The sequence below is a fragment of the Sparus aurata genome, chromosome 14 (assembly GCF_900880675.1).
Source record: "Sparus aurata chromosome 14, fSpaAur1.1, whole genome shotgun sequence".
NCBI lineage: Eukaryota > Metazoa > Chordata > Actinopteri > Spariformes > Sparidae > Sparus > Sparus aurata.
In genome coordinates, this window is record NC_044200.1 from 13602952 (window position 1) to 13619812 (window position 16861).

General features: G+C 41.4%; 2 protein-coding genes across 3 annotated transcripts; one reads left to right on the forward strand and one right to left on the reverse strand.

The window, feature by feature from the left end:
- Positions 1-1169: 1169 nt before the first annotated feature.
- Positions 1170-6929, reverse strand: asb15b (ankyrin repeat and SOCS box containing 15b). Its single transcript, XM_030439972.1, has 14 exons — positions 6750-6929; positions 6491-6600; positions 6254-6306; positions 6013-6144; positions 5728-5892; positions 4721-4827; positions 4462-4600; positions 4201-4372; positions 3605-3765; positions 3315-3459; positions 3078-3233; positions 2394-2496; positions 2104-2257; positions 1170-2008 (listed from the first exon to the last, which is right to left on the reverse strand). The coding sequence occupies exons 2-14, from the start codon at positions 6595-6597 to the stop codon at positions 1839-1841; spliced, it is 1764 nt and encodes a 587-aa protein (XP_030295832.1). The 5' UTR covers positions 6598-6600; positions 6750-6929; the 3' UTR covers positions 1170-1838.
- Positions 5838-16847, forward strand: LOC115595457 (uncharacterized). Of its 2 annotated transcripts, XM_030439985.1 has the most exons (8): positions 5838-5936; positions 6659-6720; positions 9892-9999; positions 10119-10175; positions 10277-10435; positions 10800-10962; positions 11381-11481; positions 14513-16847. In XM_030439985.1, the coding sequence occupies exons 2-8, from the start codon at positions 6715-6717 to the stop codon at positions 14675-14677; spliced, it is 759 nt and encodes a 252-aa protein (XP_030295845.1). In that variant the 5' UTR covers positions 5838-5936; positions 6659-6714; the 3' UTR covers positions 14678-16847. The 2 variants fall into 2 exon arrangements, with proteins under 2 accessions (XP_030295845.1, XP_030295844.1); XM_030439984.1 differs by lacking the exons at positions 5838-5936; positions 6659-6720 and adding an exon at positions 6847-7683.
- Positions 16848-16861: the final 14 nt, after the last annotated feature.

Sequence of the window (16861 nt, forward strand, 5' to 3'; positions counted from 1 at the left end):
ACTGCTCTGAGAGACAGAGCCACAAAAAGCATGTGAGCTCAGACACCGTGCCCTGTCAACGTAGCAGTCTGTCACTGGGGTCCGAGTGGCTTTGTTCATGGCCCTAAAAAGACCAACTGGGCCCAACAGAACAAGACGAGAGAGATATACAGAGATAATATATCACCCAAAAAACAGCATGCCTCATGTCATGTCCTCTGTGGTAACTGTCAGTTGATCTGGATGATTACGATGTGATTATGATATGATCTTAACATGGAACATGTATATATGGAGGCAAGGGTTAGAGATTATATGTTTATGGATGAGTTGTTCCGATTTTTTTTTAAGAGATGAAGGTTAGGACCGAGGACTGTTTGGTTTTAACTGTCTTCCCCTGACAGGTTGGCTGTCTGATAACTCTAGATCTAAGATCTGACATAAAGCTATCTCAAAGAAACCACTGCAGGCTTTTTAGGCATGCTAGCAGCTCTCAAGATGGCAGCTGCTGTCTGTTAGCCACTCCGCTACTTTGGTTCGGTGTAATGTCCGAACAACATATGAACACAGGACTGACAAATCGTTATCATTTCACTCCTTATCAATTGAACAGCAACTGAAAGGCAATGGATAGTGAAAATCCAGACGGACATCAGGCCATTGTTCAAGATAAAACAACATATTTGACGACCCATTAGACAACAGCTAACATTAGCATTCAGCCACCTCATAGCTAACATCCCTTAGTGTTACACGATATGATAGAAGAGGCATGAATTAGTTCTAAAATATCAACACATATCTTGGACACATGTATTTAAGCCTGGAAGTGAAATACATCAGATGTAATCAAATGCTAATGCTAGCTAGGAAGTGGTTGTATGCTAACATTAGGAAATCAAATATGTAGTTTTACCTCAAAATATGGCCCAGTTTCCCTCCAGATTCTCATTGTTCAATATGTTTTCAGTTTATACTCAACCTGTAAGTGATGAAATGATGACAATTTGTCAGATTGGGGTGAACAACATTATACCTGCTGAACGTCAGCCTGTTAGCACGCTTCCATTAACATTTAGCTTGAAATAGCGTGTCTGTTGGCTCTTGTTTGAATACTTTTACCCTTCTTTGTCCCTTTATAAATGCATAGTGTCGGATCAGAATAATGTCTGTGAAGTAATGCACAGTGATACAAATCAGGTTGGAGCATTTATTGACTTTGTGAAAGAAAAAAATAGCTGCTCCATCTCAGGTTTGGTATCGCAAAGTTAGCTTCAGTAGTACAGTGTGTTTTCATTTTTAAACATACATATTAACAATTTCCAACTGTTCACAAAGTGAACACCTACAGACAACACAAAGTGAGAATAATATTGTCCACCCACACAGGTGTTTTCACTTAACCTTCCCTATTAGACCTTTTCTGAGGGCTGTGTGGGCTGGTACACACCGCGCTTGATCTCTCACACTCCGTTGCACCTGTTAGGCCGGGACAACTTCCACTTTAATCATTCTGATTGGGTGCTTTAGTTTGAAGACCTTGTATAAATCCCTCCCCGACTTCTTCTTGAGCAGATGTCTAATTAGCGCAAAGTGAAAGCACTTGTGTGGGCGTACAGGACATTTTTAAAAATTGTGATATTTCATGTGCTTGACGTGCATTTCGCAGTTCTGATCATGTTTTGCAGTGCAGTCTTGAATATTGTTCTAAGAAACAGAAATCACAGTCACACACTATATATGAAACTTAAATGAAATACAGAAGGACTTTGAAAGAAAATATATTTCCATCTAGCTTATTTTTAAAGAGTGACTAGTGCTTTTTCCTTAGTGTTAAAATCTAATAAACTAAATGTGTTTCACTTTGAGGAGAGGTCATCATACAGGTCGTAGTCTCCGTAGGTCACATAGTTCTTCAGTCTCAGAGGAAAAGGAACAGCAGCCATGGCTTCGGGGTCATTCAGCGTCCTGCGGTTCATGTGACCTCTGATTACCAGTCGACAGAAGTGCTGCAGAGACCGTGGCTTGCCTGGGGACGCACAAACAAATGTTTACCCTGTAGTTGCTTGAAACATTCCTACATTTTCTTTCTTTGCTTTTTTAGTAGAGGATCTGAAGTTTTACTCATGATGTCAGAAATCTCTTCCCACTCGTGTGTCTTCTTCAAGATGCGCTCGAGGTTGGGACAGATGCTGACATGGCTGACATAGTCCAGGAGCATCCTCACAAGACCGCCAACCAGATGTTCCAGCCACGACACCGATACAAACTCACAGAACTGAAAGAGAACAAAATCAGGGATGGGATTTATTGTGTATGTTATTGGCCCCTAGACTGGTTTACTGTGTGTCTTGATTACCATGGAGTCAACAACAGTGCGTGTGTACTGTATGTCTACCTGAACTGGCTCTTACTGTGATGACTTTAGTTTTGCTGTAAATCTGGTAGGCTAGGTTATGGAGGTTCGTCCAGGTACTGTCCATTTCTTCACCCTTATCATGCCAACACTGGAAACACCTACCAGAGATAGTGATACAAAAATTAAAATGTTGAAATAATAATAGTAATAATAATAAAGATAATTGAAGTTGACTTTGGACCGCTGGGAGAAAAAGGTTTTCATGCCTGGGGCTAGCTAGTTAGCATGCTAACATCAGTAGGTACCTCTGCAGTGCAATACATGACTTTCTTTTGTCTTTGACAAAATGTCAAGACTAATTTGTCTTCTCATCCTGATGACAATTTTAGTAAATTGAATGAATGTTTCAAAATGAAATTCTTACATATCGCACCTTTAAGGTTCAACACTTGCATTAGCAACAGCAGTGTAAATACTGTGAAAGTATCAAACTGTTTTCAGAAACTGTTGCTTTCAAACAAGCCATCCGGACTTCATCAACTTTGGCCGTCATTGCAAAAACGCTAGCAGAGCTGAGGCAGAAAAGGCAATTAACAGTGCCTACTCAGGCCTATGAGAGCTGACCAATCAGAGCAGACTGGGTTTTTTGGGGGGGCTTTAAGAGACAGGCACTAAAACGGAGCGTTCAGACAAAGGTTGAATTAATTTCAACCTTAATTTTAAAGATGGATTGACATACTTCTGAGCATGATATCCACTGTTGAACAGCAGTCTCTGCATGACGCGGTCCCGCAGGCAGTACTGCAGTGCTGTGGGGAACAGCGTGTTGCTGATCACATTGAAGTAACAATTCACCTCTGCTCCATAGGACAGCAACAGCTGCACCAGGTCATACCTGGAAATGGTCAAAGAGCGAGACGTCAGAGTTGTGTTATCCCAACACAACCAGCCCACCACATAAGCTCGAGCCGCCCACCTCTCAGCACGTATAGCAACTAGGATGCATCTCAGTGGGTCCAGCTCGGTTCTTGCTCCAGCCTCTAGCAGCATCTTGGCACAGGTGGCATCCCCGTTGGAAATAGCGAAGAACAGAGGAGTCCTCCTGAGGTCGCCATAGTTCTCTGAAACGGAATTACCAGCAGGAGACAAACTGCCTTTAGCCAGTTTGTGGTGCATTAAGATTTCAAGGTCGACAAGACTTATAGGCTATCTTTATTCAAAGATTCATATGTTTTTGAGCGAGTGTGTGTGTGAGAGAGAGCATACCAGAGATGTGTGTGCCGAGCAGCACATTGACACCGAATCCTCTCTGGATGAGCAGCCGGAGACACTCGACCTGTCCCCCGTCTGCTGCTGAGTGGACGGGGTCCTGGCCTGAGAGCCGGATAGCCTTCTTTGTGGTGATGGAGATGAGAGTCCTCAGGGCTCTGAAGAGAGAGAGAGGGAGGCAAACAGGAAGAGAGTCGGGGGCAAAACCAGTGAAAAACAAATGCTAAAAGAAGAAAACAGGGCACATTGAAAAATGTTCATTAGATTGTGGTTTTGAGCGACAGTGTTATTCGGTGACGGAACTGATAAACAGCGATAAACAGAAGGCTCTTTGTGGAAAGGACGACAGTGACAACACTGCAGAGCTGTGAGGTGCAGAGAGAGACATGTTTCAGACTACAGTTTCATCAATTTGGCTGCAAAATAGGAGGAGAGGAATGTTAATTTGTCCCCCGCCATTTCATGTTTTGTCTGGAACTGGATTATCTTTCAGAACTTAGATATTCTCCAGCTTTTGCCAAATGCAGAGCGTAAAAATGACTTGGTGCTCTTTGGCATCGCCGCACAGCTTCGGGGCACGGAGGTCAGCTCACAGTATGTGCCCCTCGTATGCGGCTCTGTGGATGGGCAGCTGGAAGCCGTGGCTGGCTAGGTTGGGGTTGGCTCCGTGCTGCAGGAGCAGCTCAATACTGTCCAGGTTTCCAGATCCAGCTGCATCATACAGGACTGTGTCTCCGTTGTTGGCCTGGGCGTTCACGTCACCACCTAGTGGAGCACAGGGAGAATGCAAGAAGATCTGATCAAACGTGACTCGATGTGAAGGATCACACTTTGTTGTGTGTTGAGTGTTTTACCATGCATTATGAGTATGTCCAAAGCTTGAGAGTTGCTGAATTCAGCTGCGATCCCCAGAGGAGTCACCCCATAAATGTCTCTGGCAGTTACTTTAGCTCCGTGTCGAAGGAGCAGCATCAGAATATCCGTACAGCCCACCTGATGCAAGAGGTAGGAAGCAAGGAGGGTAAAGAAGGACAGATAAAATATGACATAAAGGCTGGATTTTGAAGTCGTAGTCTGTCATGCTTTAGCCGGTATCAGCGCAGCTCTGTTCACCTTTGCAGCTTCGTGGGTTGCTGTGCGCTTGGAGTGACACACCTGCTCCACAAAGGCCCCGCCCATGATGAGGGATGCAACCATGTCGTATGATTGCTGCCTCACCGCTGCAAAGTGTAGAAAACACGAGGCGATGAGGTAGGAAGCCAGATAAGTAGGAATCTAATGTTTACAGGAGATGTTTTAACAATTCTACTGTCACGCCAGCATTTCTGTGAGGGAAAGCACTGCTTTGCGCTAAATGCTAACATGCTCACAGATGCAATGCTAACATTTGCCGCCTAGTTTAGCCATTGGCGTGCTAACATTTGATAATTAACGCTAAACACAAAGTGAATGTAGTTTTTTATTACAACGACATGCCAACATTTTTAACTGCAATTCAACAATTCAAAGTAAGTAAAAGTACACGACAAGTACTATCAGCAAATTTACATGAAAGTATCAAAAGTACTTATTATGCAGACTGGCTCCTCCAGTGTGTGGTACGATTACAGAATATATCAAAGATACATTTTAGTGTTGTTGTTTTTTTCAATGTTGAGCTAATTTTAGACACTTTGTACACTACTGGACATGTCAGTAATGTAATACTGCATTATATCATACTTAAGTGCTTGAGTAAATTTAGGTGCCGTATCATCGGCGACTGTTCCTTGAAGACATTTCACCTTTAGTCCAAGAGGATTCTTCCGTTCTAACTAACTGGAGGGGAGTTGGCCGGCTATTTAGACTCTGTGTGGGTGTGACACACCAGATATCCAGTTAGTCAAAACTGAAGAAGCCTCTTGGATGAAAGGTGAAATGTCTTCAAGAAACTGAAACAAGTCCAGCTGCCTACAATACAGCACTTCATCGACATGTCTACTTGAGTAAATGTTACTTTACACCACTGTAATAATAAAAAAATCGTGATCAAATGTAAAAATAAAGTTATTTGAAACCATTTTTTGTGAAATGCTCTTAATAAGGAATAAGTGACTGTGTGCGTATGCGTGTGTGTCTACCGATCAGCAGAGGAGACTCGTTCCTGCTGTTGGTGCTGTGCGGCGAGGCTCCGTGCAGCAGCAGCATCTTGACGTTTGCCACCAGGCCGGCCTCCACTGCCAGGGTCAGAGCCGTGTCCCCGTCCTCCGTCAGCTCCTCCAGGGTCAGGTCTGCGGAGGTCAACGCTGCGGACAAAAAAAAAAAAAAAATCAATCAGGAGTATGTTAAGGTTGGTAATACACATTATCTGTCTCTCCACTGTCTCTCTTCATTCAGACTTCACACCCAGCCTGTTGAACCCTCACCCTGCAGCACCACGCGCAGGACGCCTCGCAGTGGTTGCACAGCCGCTGCGTGCAGAGCCAACCAGCCCCTGCTGTCGCGCTCCCTGAAGGCTGGCAGGCAGCCCGACAGCCCCTGCAGCGCGTACACGTCACCTGGGGAGACACAACCAAGACCCAGGGACCCAACACTTGTTGTCCATTCACGTCAGTGTAAAATTGGGATATCCTCTTGCTAAACCATGGGTTAAAATGGGACCCTTACCCTTGTGAATGGCTGCCATTATCTTCAGGAAGTCCTCACTGCTTCCCTCCCTCCTATTGAACCAAAGTCAGTTGGACAAAAGATCAATTAATCAATTTGACTCTCTAGATAGAACTTCACAAACGGTTTTGGAGTTAGTTAGCTTTAGATGATTTAATTCAAGACTTCCTTTCCTTTTGTAAAATGATTGTACTACCTCATTATATAAGAGTGAGGACACTTTGGACTCTGTCATACCTGTCTGTTTGAACCAACCCCTGCTGCCTGCAGGCATCTTGAAAGCTCTCTCGAATGGCAAACTCAATAAGTTCCTCGTATATTTCCTCCTGCTCAAAGTAATCCATTTTCTACAACAGAGGACACAAGCATGACCTCACAGGCGTCTCCATTTGTGCTTCTCCACAGCATGCAACTTGTCCATCAGGGGGAAGCGGCTGCCGGCTCTGCATCACACCTGTTTCATGCTCGTAAGCGCATTAGTGTAAATCAGTCATACCTTAGATGACGCCACAAAGTCACATCAATCCGTCTCACCCCAGGGTCTGAACACGTCTTCTCCAGCTATTGCAGCCCGTGTGTTTTTTTGTTTTGTCTTGCTTGGTCCTGTTAGCTGTCTGGGTTATATTTAGATGTGACCTGCTTTAGACAACCTGACTCACAGTGTCACGTTAACACTTCCCCGACCCCACCGAACAAAGTACTCCTTCCCCAACTGGCTGCCCTCTGACTTTACTTCAGATGAGATCATTTTCTTCAGATGTAAACAAAAGGCGCATTTCATGCTTGTGAAACATCTGCTTCTTCTTCTTTTTTTTGTCTGAGTCACCTCCCTTGTGACCGGTATTGATGTGAGAAATGGAAATCAATAACCAGCGTACTTCCCAAGAATATTATGCAACCGCACTCTCTGCACACCCGCTCAAGCGATTCAAAGAAACAGCAAAAGTGTGTTTAAATAATGAAAATAAATGAAATACATTTCGTTCATCGCAATGAAAAATGATTAATCAAAGACCCCCCCAGCATTATCAACATCACCATCTCATTTTTTCACTTTCTAAACAATAGCTCGGGGGAATAACCTTGACATATTCTAAGCGCAATATTAGAGAACAAGCACCCACTTTCTCCTGACGAACAAAATTGATACGTGGGAGTTTGTGGAAAGGAAAAAAAAAAAAAAAGAGTCTCAGACGGCGTCAGTGTGTGACACAGTGACTCAGCCTGTAGGCGGCCTCTCTCCACCACGTCAAAAAGACTTCACCAATCTGTCTGGAGTGAAAGCAGACTGCCGGCCCGTCCTCAAGTTTCACCACACGCTCGGACATCACACACACGCACACAATGAGCTCTGTGACCGGACCGGCAACCCTCGATTTCATGCACTGGATTTGAGCAACTGCTGATTCTTGCTCCATATGAGGAAGAAAGTAAGTAGGAGAATTTCATTTCTTAGTGGGGATTTTTTTTATTAATTTTTTTTTTACACACACAGATAGTTTGTCAAATTGTGCTCTGTGAAGACGTACACACTGCTGCAGCTTTATCTCACGGCTTAATTCTCACTTGTGTTGTGCTTGTTAAATCGCAGATCATTTGCGCTTAAAGTCAGAATTGTTACTTTTTTTTTTTTTGCATTTCTCTTTTTTCTTCTTATGAAATACGATTGCATTGCGACACCGGATCTCACTATATCTCTGTACAGCTCTACACTGGAGTGTTAAATGAACTGCTGTTCATTTGATTTAATGAAACCGTTTATAATTTTTCTATAGTGAAAAACAAAATGCACTAATCGTTAAATAAAAGTATAAATACTCTGATTAAATCATATTCCTGTGGTGTTTAAAAATAGAAACGGAATGTTGAATTATGAATTATGGTTGCATTAAGTAAGATGTATCTTAATGTGTTCAGAGCAGTGCAGTAACTGCTCCACATTCTGCTGGTGCTGCACCTTTTTAAAAGGGGGAGGCAAGTGAAAGGACGCCGCTTGCTTTCGACTCAATATATTCAATAATGAGGAGCGGCACATGTTTCTCCCAGAAGTCCAACCGCAACATTCGCCCAGTTCTGATGCAAGAAAATATTGTTGTTTTTTTGGGGGGGGGGGGGGGTTTGTACCAGAATGAAAAATCCCTGCTCATCACACAGTCCATTCATCATCATGTGAGAGCTCATTGTGTGTTTTTGCAATGAAAATCTTGACACCTCAGAGAGTCGGTGCAGCTGCCACATAAATATTCAGTTTACACTTCAGATCATTTGGATCTGAACTGTAACGGCGCTGAAGTGGTTCTTTTTTTTTTTTTTTTATGGAATGATTTTTTAGAAAAAAGCATCTCACATCTAACAACTATTTTTACCATCAGTTCATTTGCTTCTTGATTTTCTGAAGTGTTAACATTAAAAAATAAAAGAGTGGAGAAATGCCAGCCCAGTGTGTTTCCAACAGTACAAAACCTGGAGATGTTAAATACACCATCTTATATAACAAAGAAAAAAACAGCAAAGATTCAATTTCTAGCTACAGAACATTTGGAAAAACGTCACATCGAGCCAACGTGAGGACCAATTTGGAAACTTTAAGGAATATAGAGCGTTTCGATTTATTCTTTAAAGAAGGTTGAAAGATCTGTTGGATTTATCTCCTTCAACATAACACTTAATAAAAGATTACTGTGATTGTGAACACCACCCCGGCCTGGTGTCATAGCATGCTGATAAGTGATTGTGCTTCATACAGCCTACATACAGTAGATGTGACTGTAGAAAGAGATTATGGGTGTAATTACTCATATTGCATGTCGGAGCTTGTATCTGTATTAATCTAAAACCATTGTGAAATATCAGAATATCCTCCTGACTACCAGGAAAAAAAATATTGTCCAATCACATTTTTTTTTTAATTCCCCAATCTGTGTAAGGTAATTAGAGTACTGAAAACATTTTCTTTGAAAAAAAAAGCTTTTATTTTTGCGATATCATATGTCCATGTTACGACCCTCTAGTAACAGTACACTACAGTGGACATTAGAATGCCATACATGTGAAACTGAACCTTGATGGCAACCAAGGTGCTTCTGAGAATGACTTCCTTTCTTTTCATTTGAAAAAACAGAACAAAGTGGAGGAAATAACTACAAATGTCCACTACAGAGGACATTTTTAAACACTTAAATACTATGCTAAAATACAGTTAAAAAATTCAGACAATGTTTTAATGTGTTGTTAAGAGACTTATATAAAATATGCCAACAACATTTCAAGCCAAAATTTGCTCAATAAAAAGTATTATGTGCTTACTTTTCCTCTTCCCATAAAATGTGCTTGCCATTTTCCTAAATGAGGAAGAGAAAGGTACTAAAGCCCCACCCCTTCACATTTGGTATCATTGAAAAGCCCTAAATGTCCTCTGTAGATAGCAAAAGGAGTTAATTTAGTAGTATAAAGTGGGTGGGAGATATTCAGGTTTAGAAATGTCCTCCACAAAGGACAAATTTGAACTACTGGTATTCAGGAGGATATGATCAGTTTAACACATCTGTTGTAATTTTTCATTGTTATACGGATACATGGTAAATTCACTGTATGTTTTTTTTTTTTTTCAATGTCACATGAACTCTTTCGTCCTTCAGATCTTGAAAGCACCTTGTCTCCTCTTGAGTCTCTTCACAAGTCTGAACCTCTGCTCCGGAAAATTTGGGACGCCGATCACTGATGATGTGAGCAAGCTGTCGTTACTGGTGAGATTACCGAGTTGCTTCACCGAGAGCTTGACACGCGTCAATTCAATTCATCATGTATCCTCTTTGTATGTGTATGTGCTAATGAAGTCTCCGCTCTGTCGTTATCTCCATTGCAGAAGCAGAATATCCCCTCTGATTATGAGATTCCTGTTAATTACATTCCCAAAGAAGTGGTACGTATGACGGGGCTTAAAGCAGAATTAACAAGAAACAGCCAAATACACGAACGATTGAATATTTCCCAAAGACTGTTAACTGATTTTTGTTTCTCCAGGCTGGCACGTGCTGGGTGGTGTTAAATATCTATCCTTTGGAGCAAAGTCTGCGGAAGCTGGCCGACATGTTTGGTGCCATCTCCTCCAACAAGGAAAACATAATTGTCTTCATCGCCATGCTGAAGAGTTTGCGCTTCACCTTCGACCACGAGGAACTGGTAGGTAATCAGCAACTAAAGAAACTGGAGTATAATAAAATAATAATTTGTTATGGCAATAAAAGTACTGAGGTGTCGTGAAGTATTTTTTTATCTGATTGCTCTGATGCAGCATCTGCAACTTTACTTGTCACTAAAGTTATATAAGAGTAAAAAGTACAGTATTTGTATTTGAACCCATGAAGCACATTTTACATAATTTGTCTTTACATGCTTTGCAGAGCGAGTGACAGCACAAATCTGACACATGGGTTGTGCAAACACACGACGGCTCAGTTTGAGTGAAGAGAATATAATATTTTGGACGCTTTATTGCATACTTGGGTTATTTTTAGGATTTCTTCCTGTTTGTCTGATCCCACAGGAAACGGCGATGCAACTCTACCAGTGTCACTATCAAGAGGAGAGCTTAATGTCTGGTCTTTACTTCGACTACATCAAAGACGTCTTACACGCCGCCGCCCAAGGAACATCCAGCTTCTCATGCAAGCCGCCGCCGCCGTGCATTAATCCGCAACAACCACCAGGTACACCATACGTTTGCATTTTTTTTTTTTTTTTACATTTTTTAACGCAAGCCTGAAAAAACTAAAGCAGCTTAGTGTGCCTGTTGGTGGGCAGGTATTGATTTGGGCGGGTCAAGGACACCCAGCTGGAGGAAGGAATCAGATGTAACCTTGAGCACACACCCAATACTTGTAATTAAAGGGAGCTGTATGATCAAAAGATACATTAAAAGCAAGTCATTACTGCTGAGTACATTTGACGTCTCAAAAGGGAGCCAAAGTGAGTGTTTTTGAGGGATTTCACGGCACATACGCCCGCAACTAAGCTTGAATCCCACCAGAGTCCTCTCTACCATCAAGAGGATTGGCCTCCCCGCTATCGAGTTTCTGAGGTGTAACTGTAGTCAGAACAATTTCCAATAATATTTCCTTCTTCCAGGAGGTCAGGAGGAGGGTCGTAAATACAGCTGGTCCAAGAGAACTCCCTTTCTTTTGGCTCTCATCCCCTTCATAGCTTGCGTTGTTATCCTGGTTTGGCTGGTAAGTAAGTTAGCAAACTCAGTGTGGATTAGCTTCTGTTGGTGATACATGAAAATACATTTTTTAAGTAATCTAAAAGAAACAGAGAAGACAAGCGACAGAAGACGTGAAAAAACATCTTAATTTTCACAACTTTAGATCGTATTTAAAGGGGCACTATGTTGGTTTTGGAGAAGAAACTCAAAGTCAGAATTTTCATATTTACAACATCAATATGTTGATAATACAAACTCACAACATTTTCTACAACTGTATAAACAAGAAAATAAAATAAGGTCCCCAGAATACAGTTTGAAGAGGTGGCAGGGTCCGCCACATACAAACAAAGTAAAACAGTATGAAACTGTGCTGTCCTTTAAGGTCAGTTTGTTTATTCAGTTTATTCAGACATGAACACGGATATAGTTTGTTTTAATAAGTGTGTTTAGGCTTAACATTTTTTTTAAAAATCAGTCCATAAAGATCTTTCCCTTCTGATTCAAATTTCTTCCCCAAAACTACATAGTGCACCTTTCACTTATCAACTAGCACTGTCATCAGATCAGAAATGTTAATGTGTTTAATAAGTTGGTTTGTGACTAAATATCAGCAAAATTACCATCAACCTCAGTTGTACCATGTCTTTGTTGATAATTGGAAATGTTAGCTTAGCAACACAGCCTACTCCATACTATAAACAGGGTATAGACAATAGGTCCAAGACTTAACAAAAGTATATTGTTAGAAAGTTCAAATTCACTTGGGATTAGCATGCTCACATGCTAAACTAAGATGTTGAGTAGGTAAACAAACCTGCTTTAATATTAGCTTAACAACTTTGCCTGCTTCATATTTCTAAACAACAACAAACTAGCCTAGTGCATTACATTTTGCAAAATGTTACAAAATACTTTAATACATATTAATGTTAATACAATACATCCTTTACAAACTGAAACTTGGAACCTTTAGTTATAAATGTTAGTAGCCTAAGTCATCTTTTTCAATACTTACTTCGTTTTCAGTGCTAATTACAAATGTTAGCATGCTAACACGCTTAACTAAGACCTGCTGAACATCAGCATGTTAGCATTGTCAAGTATGAGCATGTTAGTATGTTGATGTTGTTGGGCACTCAGCTCATTGCTGCAAAGAGCCACTAATAAAGCTGTGTACTCTTGTTAAATGACAATATACCAAATGATGAGACATTTGAAATCAGCGAACGTATCAGCCATAACTGTAACATTTAAAGTTATATCGACTTATCTGACGTTGCTGCTGTGCTAACATTATATACTGTGTTGCTTTGCTAGCATCTTTGATATCTGTGTAACAGCAACATATCGGTCTCCCTGCTAGTTTTGAGTAAATCCAAGTTGTCGTTTTATTTTCCTCTTTAGTCTGCTGCCCAACAGGTAAATAAGGTCTCAGACCTAATGTTAGTGCTGTTATTAATGAGATATAACAGCATCAAATATGCATGCATTTTAGATTAAGTAGGTCTATACAAGAGATAGCGTCATTTTATGTAAGCTAATGCAGAATGAAGCTTTTTGTAAACAAACACTATGTTCCGGTCTATTAGGACAACGTTCCTGCCTTTGTAAAAGCTGCTTTTACTGCCTGTGTAGGAACAAAATTATCACACTATTCAGGCAGATAGATTATCAGCATGGTCTTTGTGTTTCCGTCTCTTCATGAATGAAGAATTCTGCTGGGAGCCATTTCGTAATTAGTTATTCAGAGAGGTTCATTTCTTGGGTAAACGGAAATGGTAAATGGCATTTATATAGTGCTTTTCTGGTCTACCGACCACTCAAAGTGCTTTACAACACATGCCACATTAAGCAGTTTCATGCACAACTAGACACTGATGGCAGAAACTGCCACGCAAGCAACCTGTTGGGGTCAAGTTCCTTAACCAGAAATGTTGTGTAAAAATAGAGAAATACAGTGTTACAAAAATGATAACTGATAATAAGTGATGGACCCAGTGTCTGTGTTGGTGCTCTATGTCCTGTTCAGTGCTGGGGGTTTGTTATTTACGTGACAACACAGTGGCTTTTTGTTACTTTGTTAGAGGTAGCCAACATTTATACAGCTTACATTAAAGGATAAGTTCACCACAAAATGAAAATTCAGTTAATATTGAATCAACCCCGCTGCCTATGGAAAGTGAGCTGAAGTTTCGTAGTCCACAACGTTTCTAGGGCTTTGAAGCAAAGCACCGTTGCAGCATTCCCCTAAACAACTGAAGTAGATGGGGACTTGTTTTAAATTGTAAAAAAACAAACTAAAAAAGAAAATACTACATAGTAAATTGTATCCATACAGCTTGTCTGGCATATCCACAGTCTCTGGAAGCCCTGCGTGAAGATTTTGGCTTAAAAGCATCTTTTCAAATCAATTTGTCATCTCTGGACTTGGATTACTGTAGACGACCTGTATGGAGCCATTTGATGGTTTTTCATTGGGGTTATTACATTTTGTTCTGCAACTCTGTTTTGCTGTGAAGCTCCGCCTATGTTATGTGGACTGAGACTTCACAGAACTGCATCCGTCTTTCCATTGGCTTGGGGGCGAGTAGAAAATGCATGAGCTGTTCCTTTAACTGCGTCGCACTTGGACGTTGGGTGAGGCTCGGTTACTACTCTCTCTGAATCAGTCCTTTTGATCAGCCCAGTCAGAGCCACAATGGTTCTCCTGCTTCTTCCCCTCCAATATCATGAGAAACCTGATGAAAGAAAAAAACTGTCCATGGTTGTAACTTTTCCATCAACTACACCGAGCCTTGTGCCTTTTCCTCTCTGTGGGTTGGTCTCGTAAAGCCCATGATAATGCACCTTCATATCCTTGAGCACTTCCAGGAAGGCAATTCTTGCAAAATTAACAACTGCTCATCAAATATTCAGTAGTACTTCGAGGTCATTACCTAAAGTAATGATATCCGCTTTGGAGAGTTAACATCTGTCATGCGTTCAGCATAGAAAACGCAACACTTTGTCGGCTTTGAGTCTGATTTTTTCCCATCCTTTGTTTTTATTTTTAGGCCAAGTCTAGGAGGCGTTTACCAGTCTGCAACGCTGAAAACAGGCAAATGACACCTTCTGACCTGATCCCAACTGTGTCTATCTCCATCCCACTTCAAACACTCGCCCACGCCGCTGACACTCAGCCAGTGGAGGAGGCGATCCCTGAACACGAGAGTGGATGAAGCATGACTAATAGAGAAGGGAAATCTGGACAGCAGTACAACGACTCACTCTCCAGGTTGTTCTGTTATTGGCAGGAGCCTGCTGGAGAAACGAGCGCAGTCTGACGCTCCTCTTCCTCTGCTTTCACTCATCTGAGTGCACGGACCCGCGCTGCGAAGAGAAAACTCACCTGCTGTGATGCGAGGCGTATCGCAACATTCCCCAGACGCTTCTAGCACTTAACCATCCAAAGAGGTTGTTTGGGATCAGAGGAAGAAGTCTCTACATGATGGCTGGTTATCTGCCAAAATGGCTGCTGAGGTTATATATCGAATTGGCCGGTGTTAAACAGCGTTTGGCTTTCTCTGAGCAGACCAAGTTGATATCTTTCTTCTTTTTTTTTTTTGCATTCCTGCTGCTCTGAAGTGGAGCCTCCAATCAAAAATAATATCACTCTGTTTGGAGGACGTCATTTCATTCTGACATGGGACCCCTGTCAGCAGTATTTTTGGCTTTGTCCTCATGGTTAAAGAGGTTGTCCATTCACCGCTGTACAGTCACACACTGAATCCATACCTGCCCCGGTATTCTGACTCGTACTGAAACGCATTAGGGGTTCTGACACTGAGAGGTTCCTATCAATATGGCCTTTAATGCATCAGAAGTAAAAGCAGCAGCATTTGACCTACTGCAGCTCGTAGTTGACATGATCTTGATCAGTGATCTGCCACAAGATTGCCAAACCTGCTAGTCGCAAACAACACGCCGAGCAGTCCGACAAGTGTCCTACTTTGTGTATCAAAGATCTGACCAGATGGCAGATAGCCATCGCCAGAGGCACTTTGAATCCCGCCTTTGTATTTTCAAAGCTGTTGCCCAATGATCTATAGCTGCTGCCCGGCCCCTAGTGAGTGTGTTAGCGTTTTTAAAGCCTTATTCACAGAGTCAATCATGTCCAGTCATAAGAGTATGACTCCCCGAGTGTGAGCGCTCTTGTGCTGTAATGTGTCAGATCAGGGGGAGCGAGAGACAGCACAGACAGGACGAGGGAAAGTGAGGGAGATAGGGATGGATAGATGGACGGACGGATGAGCTCAGTGAGGAGCATAAGGAGGGCTTGTTCTCGCCACAAAAGAAGTGGCCGTAGGCTGGAGGAAATACCAGTTACAAACACGACTGATGTCGGCAGATCCCTATGAATCAACAGGCAAAGAATCTTTCCCAACCGCAGGCCATGTAGCCTCATCCACAGAGGACTGTTAGTACAGTTTTCTGCATTTTAATGATTTACTTCCACAACACATCAATGAAATACGGAAACACATCCATGTATTAAAGTAAAGTCTGCAACTCACGTGTTTTATTGTCTTTCTGGTGACCAATTTGAAATTTTAATTTTGTGATAATGTATATTTGTATTGTATGTGAGATTTTAAGTTATTTTGTCACAAGAGAAAACACTTACAAAATGTCATTAACTTTTTTATACAACTGTAATGTTTAAAAATTCAGTCATGAATGTAAGGGGGTAGACAAAACATGTATGTAAAACCGTTAATGCAAAGCGAGCTACTGTGGCATATATGGATGTATACTGTATATCTGATTCTTGGTATCAACTCCCGATCACTATTCTCTATGTTGTGATGAAGCAAGTTTGTTCGACTGAACCTCTTTAACCTTTCTGGCTGTTATGTCTCGTGTTGTTTTGGTGATTCACGTGTAAAAGTGCTGACTGTCAGATTTCTTCAAATGAATACCGTATGACCCACATTTGTAGCACTATAAAATGTGAATAATGTACTTTTTTATTAAATGTTTTGAGTGGAAACACTATTTCTGTCCAGCCCTTGCAAACAGCCCATCAGCAAAATCGTGTTGTGAATATTACGTCTATGTAGATCCTGAGACTTCTGAGATTTGTCATCAGTGTTACATATCAAAAATACAGAAAGGTACATCTTATTTATGTTGTAGCAACAGTACACAACTTAAAAAAGATGTTCAGTTCAGATCTTCTCTGCCTGACTTCTGATGCCACTTCAAGGAGACACAAACAAACCAACAGGGGTTTTGATGCATTTTTTCATTCCGATGGTTGTTATTGAACAGGTAATAACATTCGCTCAAATAAAATGTTTTTGTGATTAACCTTGTCATAATAAAGCTTTATTTGTGTTTATAATGTTATCAGAATCTACAAT

Excerpts from the sequence above, each read along its gene's own strand:
- asb15b (XM_030439972.1), bottom strand. The coding sequence starts at position 6,597 with ATGGATTACTTTGAGCAGGAGGAAATATACGAGGAACTTATTGAGTTT. Across the intron at positions 5,893-6,012 it reads CCTGCGCGTGGTGCTGCAGG|CGTTGACCTCCGCAGACCTG; the intron begins GTGAGGGTTCAA and ends TTTTGTCCGCAG. Across the intron at positions 2,497-3,077 it reads AGTGGATATCATGCTCAGAA|GTGTTTCCAGTGTTGGCATG; the intron begins GTATGTCAATCC and ends TATCTCTGGTAG.
- LOC115595457 (XM_030439984.1), top strand. Across the intron at positions 10,436-10,799 it reads CCTTCGACCACGAGGAACTG|GAAACGGCGATGCAACTCTA; the intron begins GTAGGTAATCAG and ends CTGATCCCACAG. Across the intron at positions 11,482-14,512 it reads TTGTTATCCTGGTTTGGCTG|GCCAAGTCTAGGAGGCGTTT; the intron begins GTAAGTAAGTTA and ends TTTTATTTTTAG.